This window comes from Cebidichthys violaceus, unplaced genomic scaffold (genome assembly GCF_023349555.1).
Source record: "Cebidichthys violaceus isolate CVI_PGR_0920_01 unplaced genomic scaffold, fCebVio1.0.p SCAF_9, whole genome shotgun sequence".
NCBI lineage: Eukaryota > Metazoa > Chordata > Actinopteri > Perciformes > Stichaeidae > Cebidichthys > Cebidichthys violaceus.
Window position 1 is genome coordinate 18,060,409 of NW_027176975.1, and position 16,748 is coordinate 18,077,156.

The 16,748-nt window shown below is 39.3% G+C and overlaps 1 protein-coding gene across 1 annotated transcript in view; it reads left to right on the top strand.

Moving 5' to 3' along the window:
- Positions 1-16,748, top strand: part of LOC137867561 (zinc finger matrin-type protein 4-like) — a 134,506-nt gene that overhangs the window by 66,852 nt on the left and 50,906 nt on the right. Inside the window, exon 4 of the mRNA XM_068704217.1 lies at positions 6,381-6,537. Coding sequence (XP_068560318.1) covers positions 6,381-6,537 — 157 coding nt within the window. The remainder of the gene's footprint in view (positions 1-6,380; positions 6,538-16,748) is intronic.

Sequence of the window (16,748 nt, forward strand, 5' to 3'; positions counted from 1 at the left end):
GAATATGGGTCATGTAAAGAGCATATTTGGATATTCACACATATCTGTAGCAAAACAAATAAATAAACCTTAGTCTGATAATAACAAGGACGACAAAATCTGAACCAATAAACCTCACCCAGAGACTTCTGTAATGACCTCTCGTTCACTAATTGGTTGGACTCTCATTTACAACGTCTGGACAGACTCACAATAGATAAACTCACAGCAGCTTGGTGGTCAATCTTGACACTCAAAGCGATTTATGAACTATAAAACCTTTGTTAAGGCTGACCTTACAAGGTTTTATGACCCAACTTTTACGATCCTCTGCTTTTCTGAGTGAGACAGAGTCGATTGTTCAATTCAATTCAATTTATTCTGTATAGCCCAAAACAACAAATCACAAATTTGCCTTAGAGTGTTTTACAATCTGTACACATCCTCTGTCCCGGGACCCTCACATCTGTACAGGCAAAACTCCCCCCAAAAAACCCTTCAACGGGGAGAAGAGAAGAAGAAACCCTTGGGAGAGCAACAGGGTGGACAGAAGTGTGATAGATGTCATGTGTACAGAATGAACAATTGTGAATAAACAACTCAGATAAACTTAACTTAAATAGCATGTACCTTAATATCCTAGTCCAGTATTTCTCAAACTGTTTTTTATTTCAAGAACTTTATTGAGAACTACACATATTACAAAAGTACAAAGTACACGGACATAAAACTAAGTCATTAATAAATACATGGCGGAATGCCTGTACTTTCGTGTACATGTTTACGTTACGCCGTTATTACGCTTGCGCATGTGCGACGGCCAAGATCCTTGGCGACTCACATGTGTAGCTTAGTGCAGTGATATACTTTTCCATGCCAGTGGGTGGCAGTAGGTAACCCAATAATGACATTGTTCATTTAAGACAGTAGAATTAAATGACGTGCGGGAGAGTTGCGGTGACAAGACGAACAGCGATGGAGAAATATTTGAAAAGGAAAAATGCAGACTCTGAACTGAGTCCTGGACAACATTCTAACCCAGATAAAAAGCCTCGTAAAGATCAACAAATTGAGAGACTTGTCATTAAAATACATACATCAGACATGTCAAACTCAAATATTCCGACCTTTTTTAATCTACCTAACAAACTCACTTCATTTGTAAACCATTCACATATTGAGTTTTTGAACTTTTTTGGTTTGCATTTGTTCTAATCTTGTTTTCTTCAGTGATTTATGTCAAACTGTTTGGTGCCATTCTGCAGCCAATCAGGCCATCTTTCAAATATGAACGAATGAAACGAACGATGAAGTAACTAGTGTTAATTATGTAAAATAATGTTAAATGAAATAATCCAGATTGTTGTTAGGATGGGAGTGGTTCCAAACACTGCAGCCCCTTTCTCAAGAACGTAAAGCAAGAAGACGTCAGAGGGCACAGGCTTCTTCAGATAATAATCTGAGATAGAAATATTAATAAAACTGATCAATAAGCTTTAGACCTAAAGATCTAAATTACATTTAAATTAGAACAAGTATAAAATTGCTTCACAGTCTTGCCTTGTGCTTCTTAAACTGCTGAACGGTGCATACATGTTTTGAACTAAATTTAAAGTATAAACGTCAAAAGAAGTATTTGATGGATAGACAATAATTATTGATGATCATTACTGATTCTACCTGGTCACAAGCAATACTTTTCATTTATCTTTGGTTCATTGTTATTCATTGTATTCTTCATTGTATTCTTCATCATATTCTTTATTCGTTCCATTCATTATGTTTATTTTATTGTTCATTAATTTATGGTCTGTTTAGTAGTTTAGATATGTAGTTAGTCCAATATATATTTCATATATAAAGAACTTGATCATTTGATTTGCATGTGTTTGAAATAATGTGTCACTGTACACAATGACAAAAACTAGCAACCGTGAGATTAACATTTAATTGATTAATTCCTAATTTTTTCAAAATTAGGTGGAATCCTAAATGTAATCTTATGCTAAATTATGTTAAACTAATGTTGTCTTATCACGGAAGCTGAGTACCATCATTCTTTTTATACTACTTTAAGACTCACAATTAAGTTATTATGATATTACTTCATTATTATTTATTACATCTGCTACAGGCAGCCACGCTACATATCAGCAGTCAGTCGATGGCTTTGTGTTGGAGCCAAACGGCTCTCTTAACCACAGCACAGAGGTGTTAACTGCTGCTTCAGATCCAATCCTTTTTACAGGTTTCATCATTAAACCAGTTAATTAGCCTAATCACTAACCTGTAACACAGGTTAGTGATTAATTGTTACATGAAGTATATTGTGGTCATGCCACAATCTTTCTGTTGGCTTATCAAGCTGAATGTTTATTTGGGGTCCAGGTGAAAAGTCACATGACCCTCGCTAGACGCTAGAGTCGGTCAGATGTGAAGTTGGAAGCCTAAAATCAGCCTATAATTTAGTTTGAAACATATAATAATTATGATAGAAGGCATATCAATTACAGTAAAAGTAAAGCACAGACATTGGCAGCAGTAGAAGCAGATCATTTCATGGTTCAACAAAGCAAAAACAAGCAATTACAGAACTGCTGAAATTACAGTACGGCTTCACAAAAAGAGACTTAGGCAGAAATAAACATCAGGGCAGCAGTGTCACTAAGGTTAGTCAAGCAACAGGGGAGTTTAGCAGCATATGCGTTCTGTATTGACAGACATTTGCCAAACGATGTCATCCAAACTACTGCCGACAGATCTGGTGACTTGTAAGCCATTTCCTCATAGTAACTGTCTAAAAAAAGGACCTGTAAGTGGTGAGTTCCCTGGTGCAGCAATTTACTCATTTGCTGCTTTAATTGAAAATACAGATTGACTTTGCATTTGCATTCTGTGTGACCTTATGCAAATGCTTCCAAAGTAAACAAACAATTTGCACCACTGGAATATAATTAAGAGCCATGTTACATACAATCAGGGTTTGTAGCTCACTCAATCAATGCTGCTTTGATCCTGTGTATCAAAGCACAAACAACACTGTTGGGCTTTTACGATTTCCTAGTTATAAACGTTACAATTTATTAATTTCATGCATTTCTTTACTCCCATGGTTAAGTTGGTCGCTGGCTTGACTTTATCTGTGTGCAGTATATTTACCAGAGCAGTGGCCTTTGTTATTTTGTTTCATGGTGTAGTATATTGTAGAAAAGTGTAGTGTTAGATGGATAGTTTTGCTAATATATGTGGGATTCAATTTCTTGGATTTAAATAAATTGATTGATAACACTCACATGTCTGTACTCTAAATATGAAGCTACATAGCTTAGCATGAACTTTTGAAAGATGTAGCCTGGCTCTGTTCAAAGGTAAAAAAAAAAAAAAAAGTAATCCAGCACCCAACTTTATTTCCTGAGTCTTGCCACCAGCTCCAGGATATCTGGCAAGGAAATAGGCCAGCACATGCCCCCCCCCATAGAACCACACGTCACTGTGTTTAATATTGCCTTCTTTACGCAATCAAAAATAATAGGATTATACATATTTATTTGTGAGCTTTAGACGTGCTTGTAGGTGGATTTTGTTACATTTGGACAGAGCCAGGTTAGTCTTTCCCCCTGTTTCCAGTATCTATGCTAAGCTAGGCTAAGTGGCTTGGCTCTAGCTTAATATTTAGTGTGAGATTTGCATTGATCTTCACATTTAACTTGTTGCAAGAAATCAAATTAGTGCCTTTTGTAAAATGTCAAACTATTCCTTTTTATGCTGAGTACACACACAATGGTAAACAAGGTTTTGTTGCTCTTTAACTACAATCATGGTTACATCTCTGCTTTCTGCTTTCTTCCCCTGAAAAGAGAAGTGCAAAATGACTGCAGTCATTCCTTCATATGTGGACCACTAAGAGCCTGTCAGATGAAAGATGCAATCATTGACAAATGAGAAAAAAAGTCCTTGTAATTGTTCAGCCTACATTAGGTGAATGGTAAAATGTCCACATCATTTGTACCATTTCTTCCTCGAGAAAGAAAAGAAAATGTTCTCTGTAAAGACCACGGACTAATGCAGTGAATACAAGAGTCCATTTTCTGGCTTATTGACAGTGATTGAGTGGGGCTGAGAGTAATTAAGTGGTGCTGAAATCACCTGAGCTAAAAAGCTAATGCGGTTTTAAAAGCTCTAAAATAACAAAAATGCTTGTTATCCTCTAATTGTAAAGAAAAGCGTCCGTCGGTGTGTTTTTAAGTGTGGGAGTGTGTCCTTCGCATATCACGAGAACCTTTCATCTCCTCTACTTATATTGCTGGGGACCCAAGGACATGCAGTGTCGAAGTGGGTGGATTTGGCTCCTTCAATTTTACTGAACTTTGAACAAACAAGCAAACAGTGATCTGTGCAGCAGCGAGGTGGTAGTAGTATACTCAAAATACATATATGGACTTAGTAAATGGTACCTGGACTTGTACTTGTATAGCGCTTTTCTAGTCTTCTGACATCTCAGAGTCTCTTTAACGCTACATGTCATCATTCATCCATTCACACCCATTCATACACTGATGATAGGCTACCATGCAAGGTGCCACCTGCCCATCAGGACTAACTAACCATTCATGCCCATTCACACACCGATAGCAATTTGAAGTTAAGTGTCTTGTCCAAGGACACATGGACATGGACTAGTGGAGCCAGGGATCAATCCGCCGATCCTCTTATTGAAGGACGACCCGCTCTATCTCAGAGCCAGAGACTATAAGAAGAATATAAGAAGCTGCATTAACATCTCTGAACCACTTCCTAATACTGGAAGTTGTGCATCTTATTTCAACACAAAATTTTGGCAGTGTTTAGTCTACCATGTATCCAACCCTGTACACACTACTGTGTGTTCACAACTGTTTGTTGAGCAGTTTAAAACCCGCTACTGTTTTGGGTTCAAATTAAATTAAGTCATATACAAAGCATTTTTTGGTGCCACCTCAAATTTCAAATGACACTGTCACTTTGTTCCAAAATGTTGTATCAATATAGTGGCCACAATTACTGCAACCAAAGGGATTACTGTAAATTCCGGACTATAGAGCGCACCTATATATAGGCCGCACCTGCTAATTTTTAAAAGAAAAAAGAAATTGTACATAAATAAGCCGCACTTGTCTATAAGCCGCAGGTGTCCCTGTTGAAACATGAGATATTAACGCGGCAAGATGTTACAGGAAAGATTTTTTTAAACTTTTAATTAAATAAATGCCGGTAACATCCACAACTACATACATACCACAAATGTTTTTTGTTTTTTTTGCTGCCGTCTCCAGCGTCTCACCATCGATTCATTGATGCCGAGCGTACGTGCAGCAGCTCTATTTCCTTCTTCGACAGCCAGACGGATCGCTTTTAACTTGAAAGCCGCATCATATGCATTTCTTCATGTCTTTTCCATGATGAGGGTGCGTGCACGAAGCGCAAAATGGGTGATCTGAAGAATTAAGTGCAAGTGAGTTTGCCGAAACAGTTTCATTGGTCCACTGTGACCTGTTCGGTAATTTCATTGGTCTGATATGATGAGGTTAAATGTGTTGGCGGCGGGAAGCTAGTTAGCCTGTGAAAATCCATCAATTAGCCGCATCGTTGTAAAAGCCGCAGTCTCAAAGCGTGTGAAAAAAAGTAGCGGCTTAAATACCGGAATTTACGGTACATTTCAACTGACCAAGTATGTATATATATATATATATATATATATATATATATATATATATACACACACACACACACACACACACACACGTACACTTCATTCCGTTAATGGTAGCTAATGCTGCGTTAACACAAATGCATGATACAAAGTCATACTGCAATGGTCAGTGTTAGAAGCATGTGTATTCATTGGGCTCATTATCTCGGTTTTCTCAAGCTGAGACAATTGAACTAAGACATATTTCTATACCCTCTCTTTATATCTGCCCATCCTTGACCCAGGAAGGTGTCTGGTGGGGGAACTGTCTTCCTCTCCTCTCTCTCACTTCTCAGTAAAAACTGTAGCATCCATCTCTCTCAGTGCGCGGCGGGGTTGCACTGCGTCCTTCACATTCTCTTCAGATGATGGGGTTTGTTGCAGCTTGCACAGATGGAAACTCAGGGAGCGGTCTTCCATCAGCTGTATTAGCCCCGTTATCACTTTTTAAAAACAGTCGACTCCATTTGCATCCCGCCAGGGTCTCACGACTTTAGGCGAGGAGTATAGCACCCCTTCCCTCATCTGAATCAGAAGTGATGGAGATTAGCGATGTGTTCAATGTGCAAGCTGTCTTGCTAGAACCATTTACTGAGCTTTTTACTACTTTGAAGTAAATGTTATACAGGATTCTGCGATGTATGACTGATAAAATGTTACTGTGTTTCTTTAGGGCGGCGACAAGGGTGACGTGGACAAGAATAAGTGCTGCACGCTGTGTAACATGTCCTTCACCTCAGCAGTGGTGGCACAGTCACACTACCAGGGTAAAATCCACGCCAAGAGGCTAAAACTGCTACTGGGGGAGCAGCCTGCCATCACAACCAAAGGTATAGCCCCTGTTGAAAATGCATTGTGGGTATAAATGATAGAGGAGCTACACTACAGTTGTCCAAAGGGGATTTATTATTGAAAGAAATCATAACTAAGGAATGAGACACAGGATGCCGTATGTGTTGACAATATACAGCGGTGTTGTTATGTATGAAATGGAGTAGAACCGCGGAGCTGATTTTAAATAATTATGTTTATGTATGTCCGTACAGACTGAGTGTGTGTTCTCCCCACATCTCTCCCACTGTTGTCTCTGAGCTGGAGTCCTAACAGATATCTGAGATATTACTATCCAGTGTACACATTAATGTATAGTGTATAGTTGCACTGTTTTGATTAACTGCTCTGAAACATCACATTTACACAGGGAAGATGTACGGGTCAGAATATACTGCACATTCACCAATACAGCTGCATGGCTACGCTAGTTGTTGTTCCTGTAACTTAGCTTCTTCTGTGTACTTGTGTTTTGGGTCATACCTTTGGTATCAACACTAAGTACGTTTTAGCATGAGTAGTGCACTTTTAAATTCACGCCCTTAAATTGTTTCTCAACATTACTCTTAAACTCATTCAAAATAAATCTCCACCTAGGGTAATAGAGTTACTGGCTCCTTACCTCTAGAGCCTTTTCTCCCTGTCTAAATGATGGTAGTATTAATAAATAAATCCAGGACGCTCAGGTTGTCTTTGCAAACAACTTATTATGACCCAAATTTATGTTTATATTGTGAGGTGGCGACCACTAGTGGCCGTGGTAATTATAACGGGAGAAAAGGAGAAAGTCAGCTGAGCAGTATAAGAAGTGACAAAGTCCGCATAGGGAGCATGGACGTATAAAGAGAACTGGATATGGCGTTGGAGGCGGGTCCCCATTAATTCTTTTGAAATTTGCTCAAAAGTGCATGAAGCAAAAAAAGTTCCAAGTAGAAAATGATCCGGATTTTCGGCACTGCTTCCTAATCTATGAGGCCCACAGAGCAAGCCCACTTTGGTTTCCTTTATCCCTGCCTCCCAGCCCTCGATGTGGGGCTCATTCATATGAACAGAGAAGGGAGAGAATAACTCTGGATTCGACTACTAGTTTTATTGTATTATTTATATTGAATTTAACAACTTTTAACACTTAATAACTTAAATAGGGCCTATTTAGGTGTTTATATTGGGAAGTTGATTTACCTTAAAAAAAAAATAAAAAGCTGATTAACAGACGTCTCTTTAGCACAATGGCATTACATATCAAACCCGGAAGCAAGCACAAAGCCCAACGTGCTACCTTGGGGCTTGGTAGGGAGGAGTCTCAGTACACAGTATGTAGCTTATTCACTTTAATAAATCACCTCTTTTTATAAAATTAACCCTGTTTGGTGAGGACAAGGAACAACAAACAAGCGCCATTTTCGAGGAAATGGGACACTTGGTGGCCATGGTCTGACATTCCCACATCACTTCCATTAAGATTATCATTTTGGATGGTCAGTTGCCAATTTACTGTGTCTGTGCTGTGTCTCTAATCCATTTTCACTCTCTGCCCTCATACTCCCCTACCTCCTCTATTACTTTTGAGCTCCCCTTGAGGTGTCAGTGCTGTACTGTTTCCTCTATCCTAGCAACAACAAAACAGAAGTGAGATGATTCTGTGAGAATGGATGGAAATGCAAAGTGAGCATGGATCCATATATGTTGCTTTTTACATTTTAGTGGGAAGCATTACAGGATGTTTAATAGCACAAAGATCATATTTCTATGACATATTTGTTTTAGATTTGTATGTTGTTTTGTTAAATACTGGATAGTTTTCCATCTTTAGGCCTCTAGGAACTATTTTATTTGAACAATCTGAAAAGTTAATGCTAAATGGACTTTGAGTGTCTTTCCCAAGTACACATCAACATGGATTGGAGGAACAGGGGATCAAACCGCTGATCTTCTGAATGAAAGATCTCTACCTCCGTTCCACCATCACTCTTTGATTGAGGGGCGTGAAACTCAGACATAAGTGATCTGTGGCAAGGGGTTGCAGGTAGACATGGCATCACAACCACTGAGTTTCTAGTGATTCCCAACCGGTATTTCTGGCTAAAAAGAGAGTTGTTGATAATATAGTTGGCAGTGTTGATGATGATGATGCCGTGGTCGGACTGTACACCACTTTGGTTCAGACTGAAGTTTAACAAGGATTGGGTTGATTTACATAACATTTTGTTTAGATATTCGTGGTCCCCAGAAGATACATTCTACTGACTTTGTGATTCCTTTTCCTGTAGTGTCAGGAAGTGTTTTTTTTTTTTTGTGAGATTCTTCAAAACGATTGTATGTATTGCCATGGAAGTTGATGCGCACAGTCATGGTCCCCAGAGGATGAATCCTAAGGACTTTGGTTAGACCCTGTTTCCTATAGAATTACCAGCCAGTCAGATTTCTACTTATCCTGTGAGATATCTCAATACTATACTGAATTGCTGAATTGAACTTGGCACTGCAGTTAGTGCGATACATTGTCTGTACAGACTTTGGTGATCCCTTGGCTTTTCCTTTATCACTATTGTTGACATTTTTGATTTAGAGTGAATTGACCAGAAAACCATTGGATCGACTGCCGTAAACTTTCGCACAGACATTCAGACATGTATCTCACAGGATCTATTTAAAAATAGAATGGACTTTTCATGTAGCCCCATCGTAAAGCTAAAATTGTAATTTGTCCGATACTTTGGTTTATGACCAAATACATGCTAAACCTATGACATTCCCATCACCCTAAGCTGCATCTTATCAATAATATGAAAGGTATGCATTAGGTGTTTGCTTTTGGTTCGTGGACCAACTTTCAGTTTTGGTCCCCAAAGGGAAAAAGTTGGACCACACCTGCTCTAGGATGACTGTAGACTCTTAGGCTTGTTAATGAAAAATACTGCATGTTGTGATTTTTGGGGCCAATTATGACTCACTAGCAGCAACCCAACAAGCTGGTGTGATTGACAAGGTTTTTCTGTGTGCATCTATGCGTGTGTTATTTAGATTTAATCACCGACTGCTCTTTACCTCCGGGGCGATGGACGTTTTCTGCAGTTGTAATCCACTGACAGCTGCTCACCTTGAATCTACTTACAAATTGGCAGTTGTGTGAGAATAATGAGCGAAGGACACGGCGGAAACAGTGAATGAGAAACACGGTAAACATTATATTTTCAGATTGTTCTGAAGCCCAACACCTGAGTCCACAGTGAGCAGTGTGGATGTGAACAGATCAGCCTTGAGCTTTGTTTGTTTTCTTTTGATTGTTGGCGCTCCAGTTGACCGAGCGTTTTATATACACTTTACAACTTTATGCTTTACTTTGTGCTCAGCAATACTTTTCTTTTAGTTTGTTAAGTGTTCTGTTGACTGATAAGGCGATGCATTTTCATAGTGGTCCTATATATACTGTATATATAGTTGTCTGAAGTCTCCCATCATTGGACCATTCTGAATGTATCTCTTATTAGAACAGCATCAGCCACTGCAGCCTAGTTTCCGTCTCAACTGGTGCGATTGAATCAGTAGATTGGCGCGCAAAGCTCCTGTCTTTGAGTTAGTGTTTGTTGGACAGATCCTTGAAGTCTTTGGTTGAGAAGAAGAATAATTCCTTTCACTTCAGCGGCACCAGAATATTATAGGAAGTAGAACATAATGTGTGAAGTCTGCAGAGCTACTTCAGACAGTATTTGCACAGTTACTCCCACGGGAAAACTTTCTTCTGGAGCACTCCTGAAATGAAAGAAATGACAATAAGAGCCAACGTTTTTATCTCAATCGGCCAGAATTCATGAGTTCTGGATCACGTCTGTCAGCTGCACAATTGCTGCACCATCCCACCGCTTCTGCTTCCTGTGCTGCATTCGGGGCCTATCATCCATCTGTGGGCTCTGTGCTTATTTATTCCTGGGGTTGCATCGATCTCTCTCTACGCTTGTTTTGCCTGGTTGAATTATGGGAATGATCAAAACTGAGCCTGACACCAACTCCATTTCTGATTTATTCTTAACAGTTTTCCTATTCAGTTCATGGCTAAACTACTGAGCGTTACTGTTTATTAATGCAGCCCACTTCCCAAAGAGTGAGAAGCCTGTTTTTGTTCTTTTTTTCACAGGTAAGGATAGAGATATATCTTTTGCTTAGAATTTTATTTTCTGTGGGAAAGGTTTGGGGCTCTGTATTGATGTCATTTGTGGGCATTGCTGAGCTCTGTTTTTGGAACCTTCCACCTTTTCTTCACCGTGTATATCATGTTGCTGTAGTTTATTACTTGTCCTCAGTCATTTATACAGCTGACTTTGAAAGACAAATAATATTTGTGAACTGCATGACATACATGACAGTGAAAGGAGAGAGACAAGACAGATGGATTATGAGAGAGGATTTTGACTGCAACGTTTGGCTGCTTCATAGTCTTACTACAGCTACTTGTGCTCGAGCTAGCTAACGTTACTACAGCTACTTGAGCTCGAGCTAGCTAACGTTACTACAGCTACTTGAGCTCGAGCTAGCTAACGTTACTACAGCTACTTGAGCTCGAGCTAGCTAACGTTACTACAGCTACTTGAGCTCGAGCTAGCTAACGTTACTAACGTTCAGGAACAGCCGATCACGTCTTATCACTCAAAAATGACTTGTAGGCAATGAGCAGTTTGAATAATATAAATGTGCTATCATCATAGCAGAAACATTGGCCTATAAACAATGGATAGTGACTCACTGAATAGATATTTAACTGAATAGATATTTAACTGTATGTTAAAGTTACTATGTAATACTTTAAGATACTGTTGTAAATCAACTGTACATTTACAGCATTTTTATTACAGTGTAGATCGAGCAAGACTAGTCTTTGTATAACCTTCTTAGTTTTGTATCGATAAAAAATTAATTTACAAGTAAAGTCAACTTAATTGTATTATGTATATCAAGCAAATCTAGTATTTTACAATGGATTTGAGCCATATTTAAATAAAAAAAAGAGCTTTCTCCATCAGGGCAAAATCTGAGCCCACTTAAATTGATTCCCCCTGAGATGAGAAACTCTGAGTTTAAAACTGCATTTTAAACATCATGGGACACTAAACCTCACCATTAATAGTCATAGATATGGTGAAATACAAAAATCAGAGCCACATATTACCCTAAAGCCCATATACTATTTCTGTTTTTGTCTCACGATCAGTGCATAAGAATTGTTGCACATATCAGACAATTACAAGAGGGAAAAGATCGAGTAGGTCAATATAAGTGTGAGTCTGTTGCTTTTGTCCAAACAACCCATAAGTGGGTAAAAGAGGGGAGAACAAGCATGCGTTGGACTCTTTGGAGTCTTGTTTTGCTCTCTGAACAATAATTTAAAGTACCTCTATCGTACAGGCACCCAGATCTGTCACAAATAGAAAATGTCAGAAAGATAAATCCAGGGCACAGGGAGGCCCAGTCTATTGATTTCTACATAAGTACATCAGCAGACACATTCCTCTGTTGATCAGGCTGCCTCTCGGGACCCAAGCTCTTCCAGCTTACTATCAGCCGGTATTCAGTTGCAATCTGTAGCGTTTTTACCCACATTCACCCCAAACACCAAAGATCCATTCAGTTGCTGCTATTTAGAGATACCCTCAATAAACACTGATGAGAATATACAGCATATCTGTTGTCATGGGAGATCATCATACAGTCGACTCAAGCCTTTTTTTCCCCTTTGGAAAAATGGTCTACATCATCACTTTTTCCATAACCTTATTTCAAAACCCATGATAAACATTTCAAACATGCTCAGTCGTCAATCTGCAATCATAATGTAGAAAAGTCCTGCGTAAGCGGTTGTTCTGAATTTAAAATTCTCTTTCTGAACACGCAAGAATTTCATCCAACAAATGAATATTTAATGGTTTTCCCGCAGGCTGTATCCTCAGCTACTGTATTACACTTAGCATCTATAGGCCAACAAATAACCCTTGTTTGCCCTTTAACTCAGGCACAGTTGGATTAATGTGAATATTTTCACTGACCCATATAGCATGCTCATCTGCATGCATTTTCAGTTGCTAGTGTTGCAATGTGTTTGAAATCCTGTTCAGTTTCTATTTTAGAGCTCAGGGAGGCTTGTCATTAGTATTTTTATATAATCACAGCCCCATGCATTTTTATATTCCTCCACATGGTTTTTCTAAGAACTGTCTCCACATTCTGGCTTATTTCCAATTTTCTGGGCGGTGAGTGCAATCGCTGCCATGAATGTCACTTCCTTTAACATCTGCAGCTTAATGTGACGATGTATTTTCCCTGCACTGATTTACTGGGAAGGGATTTGGAGAAATCTGGAGCTAAAATGATCATGACCATGGCTCTCTGTCTTCACGTTTAACTGAGACTATAATCTCCCAAGGTTTCAATCTGTTGACAGTGAATTAATCATAGAGTAACATTTACATTTTTTTGCAGGCACTCTGGTGCAGAACCGTTCAATTCAAAGTTAAAGCAACCAAAAATAAATGAAAATGCGAAAGAAACAAACAACTAATGGTCATTTTCCATCAAAAATTACCATGGAAGTGCCTTTTTAGCCTCATTAGCTGTGTTGCATTACGGATGGCATTCTCAGTCCACTGGTCCAGACAAATGTCTCGAAAATGTTTGGCAAAAAAAGTCATGATCCTTTCAGGATCAACTGTAAGAACTTCACTGATCCTCTGACTTTTCATCAAGCACCTTTTAGGATTTTATTAATTGAATATCTGCAAACTAATGCTATGCATGCTAACCCGCTGAAGTAAAACAGTGAACCTGTATCACAGCACAGCTGTGCCTAAGATGTGGCTACGTTTACAGCCTATCAAAATATGTAACTCTACTGTATATCAACAACTTGCGGTTATAAAGCATACACTCATAGAGTGATGACTCCCAGCTTTAGCTATCACTCAATATCTAAGTAATATAATTTAGCATTAGATTCAAATTAGGACACCACCCAACTTTGGAAAACAGGGAAAAATTCTAAAATTAATATTAATCAATTAAGTGTCACAATCGCTGGGTTGCTACAGAGATATTGCCGTACAGTGACTTCTTATTTCATACACACAAATCAAATGAGTTCTCTAAATATAAAATTTGATTGAATTTATACCTTCAAACTTAACTACCAATGAATAAATGAGTACAATGAACAACGATACACCATTTATGAATTAAAAAGGATATGAGACCAGGTAACATCAATGACTAATATCATTTATTGATGTTGTTTGGCGTTTATAAATAAAATGTATTTCTAAAGATGAGTGCACCGTTTTAGCATCTTTTATTTCCAATCTTAAGGGAGATCTTTCTATAGGTCTAAAGTTAATATATTAATGTTTATTAATTTCTCAATTAGTCTGGCATCGAGTATCTGAAGTTAGTTAGTGTTGGTTAGTGAATTTAATATAGCATTACTTATAAACTGACATCCAATGTATTTAGGTCTAGCAAGATCAACTCATTTCCATCAGTTCTGATGGGCAGAGACGGTAAAGCTGTACGGAGCGGCCACAGTTTCTCTTCGGGCATCTCGGCTTTTTTGGATCTTGTTGGATGACACTCAGTAGTCCGCTTCCATATCACCCCCCCCCCCCCCCCCCCCCCCCCCCCCATGTAGCTGCATGGCTCTCAAAATGTCTTTTTATCTTAAAGTATTTTACTTTTAAAGTCTCTTTCTCTTTATAGTTGTTGGAACAAGTCTGCACCACGTGCATCACAGATTTCTTAAACGAAAAACGAAAACAGTCTCTGACCACACAAGCGTTTCAGCACCGTGATTGAAATCATAACCGTCCATACTGACGCGCCTGTAAACGAACATCACATGGCCATCCAATATTCTTCAGACGACCTAAGGGGTTGGGATGGTTCATAAGGTAGCAGCAGATCAGAGATGTGTTTTGGCCCTGAACCATTCAGTGCTTTATAAACCAACAGCAGGATTTTAAAGTCAATTCTTTGTTGGACAGGAAGCCAGTGCAAAGACCTCAGAACTGGAGTGATGTGATCCACTTTCTTGGTCTTAGTGAGGACTCAAGTTGCAGCTTTCTGATTGACTTTTTACAGAGACCTGTAAATACACCGTTACAGTAGTCAAGTCTACTGAAGATAAATGCATGGACATGTTTTTCCAAGTCCTGTTGAGACATAAGTCCTCTAGTCCTTGATATGGGGTGACCGTGGCTAAGTGGAGAGCGTGGCTGCTTTTCAATCAGAGGGTTGGAGGTTCAATCCCCGGCTCCTGCTCCACTACTCTCATGTCAATGTGTCCTTGAGCAAGACACTTAACCCCAGAATTGCTCCTGTAGCTGCATCTACGGTGTGTTGATAGATACTGAATTGTCAGTCGCTTTGGATAAAAGCGTCTGCTAGCGATATATTCTTCAGGTGCAAGCTTTATGTCTTCTTCACTCAATCAGAACAACTTTCACGGCGACGAAATGTTACGTTGACGTTAATGTCTGTATGTACAAAATTAATGTAAAAGTATCATGCAGTAGTCGCACAGTGTGTAAATGTGATCGGCAAAAAATATTTAAGTAAATATGAGACCGATTGAACGGTCTTCGGTCATGGCCGATCAGCTGAAAACTAGCCTGTTTTGAGCTTCAGCTGATCGATTGGTGCGTCTCTTTCTAAAGGACAAACAGACTGCTTGGTCAGTTTAGTCTCAGCTTGGATCAGATGGTGATTTATATAAGGGATGGAGATGTCCATTTGCTTACCATGGCCTGCACAGCTTGCAGAGATTCCTCCTCAGAAACAAAATGAAAATATGAGAAAATGTTTGATTCGGTCTGTGGGCAGAGGAGAGGAAGGTGAGTAGCGTCGTTGTAGGAAGAGATAACTACATGGACAAGAGTACTTTGATCCCTTCTCCTTAGATTTATAACCCTGTTCACGCTAAATAGGTCTACTTTTTACTGCTTCTTTGTCTGCATACAAATGCCATGCAAGGAGGGCATTTGGCTTTTAAACCCAACTCAGTGCTCTAAAATAGAACAGGTATTGAATGCATCCATTTGGCACATGGGAACAATGTGTGCATTTCTTTGAGGCTTTGAAGGTATGTGCTTGTTTTGCCCTGCTGTAGATTTGATTTTTAATGGACTGTCAGTTTACTTTTATTTACTAGGTTGGTCAATGATAAGCTAAATCTTCACACAAATCTCCCAAAAGCCCGAGCAAATAAAAGAGCTGAATGTATGAATTTGAATGAGCTTTAAACTGACAGGTAACGAAGCCGACGATATACACAGAACAGCAAAAGTTCAAGCGGCAGAGCAATACCTCACAACTCCTATTTGTCTTAACTCCCTGCCAATGAAGCGCAAACCACAGCTGCGGTGTAGTTTATAAATTGCATTTGCGTTGAAAATTGGCTGAAAATAAGGCCACTCATGTCAAGCAGCCTTTTGAAATGTAAGCTTTTCATCCAGTGAGAGCGGTACGCATCTCACTGCAGACAAACACTAAGTGATTGAATATGATTATCACTGCCACAGAGCACGTCTCTTCTGAAGGACAGGCAATGCAACTATCTGAATCAGAATCACTGTGAATTCCAAGTGGGAAACCGAGGTCCAGAGGAAAACCTACCAGGCCAGTAAACTGCCGCAGTGTGCATGTGTACGTCCTCTGACTAACCAGCTACAATGCTGCCATTATAAAATGTGGCATGTGTACTGTCTCCTTGACTTGATGATGATAAATCAAGACCATCAGCCTAGGATGATTCATACCCTGGTGTACTGATGATTCTCTAAAAAATGTTCTTCTCAGACATCACTGTCAGAAGAAATTGTACGTTTTCAGGATAAAGCTGCAGTGCTCTCAGAGTGTTTTTTTAGTGTGTTTTCAGGAGCAGCTCATGAATTCACGTCCATGCAGCAAAAGAAGGCAAATGTGTGTCTTGCCGACATTCAAACCTATAATATAGAGAAGCGAGGGCCTTTTCATTTTCAAGTGTCCTCTATGCAGCAGGTGCCACACCGAGGCAAAACCATCTGCCTCTTGGCGACAGCAATGAGCCCCGCCTTCTGAGCCGAGCTGAACCCCCAATCAAAGCACAGAGGGGTGTTAAACAGTACGGCTCTAATGATGCACTAAATGGGAGGAAAGGGTTTCGTTTTCCTTCATGTGCCTGCTGGTTTATCTA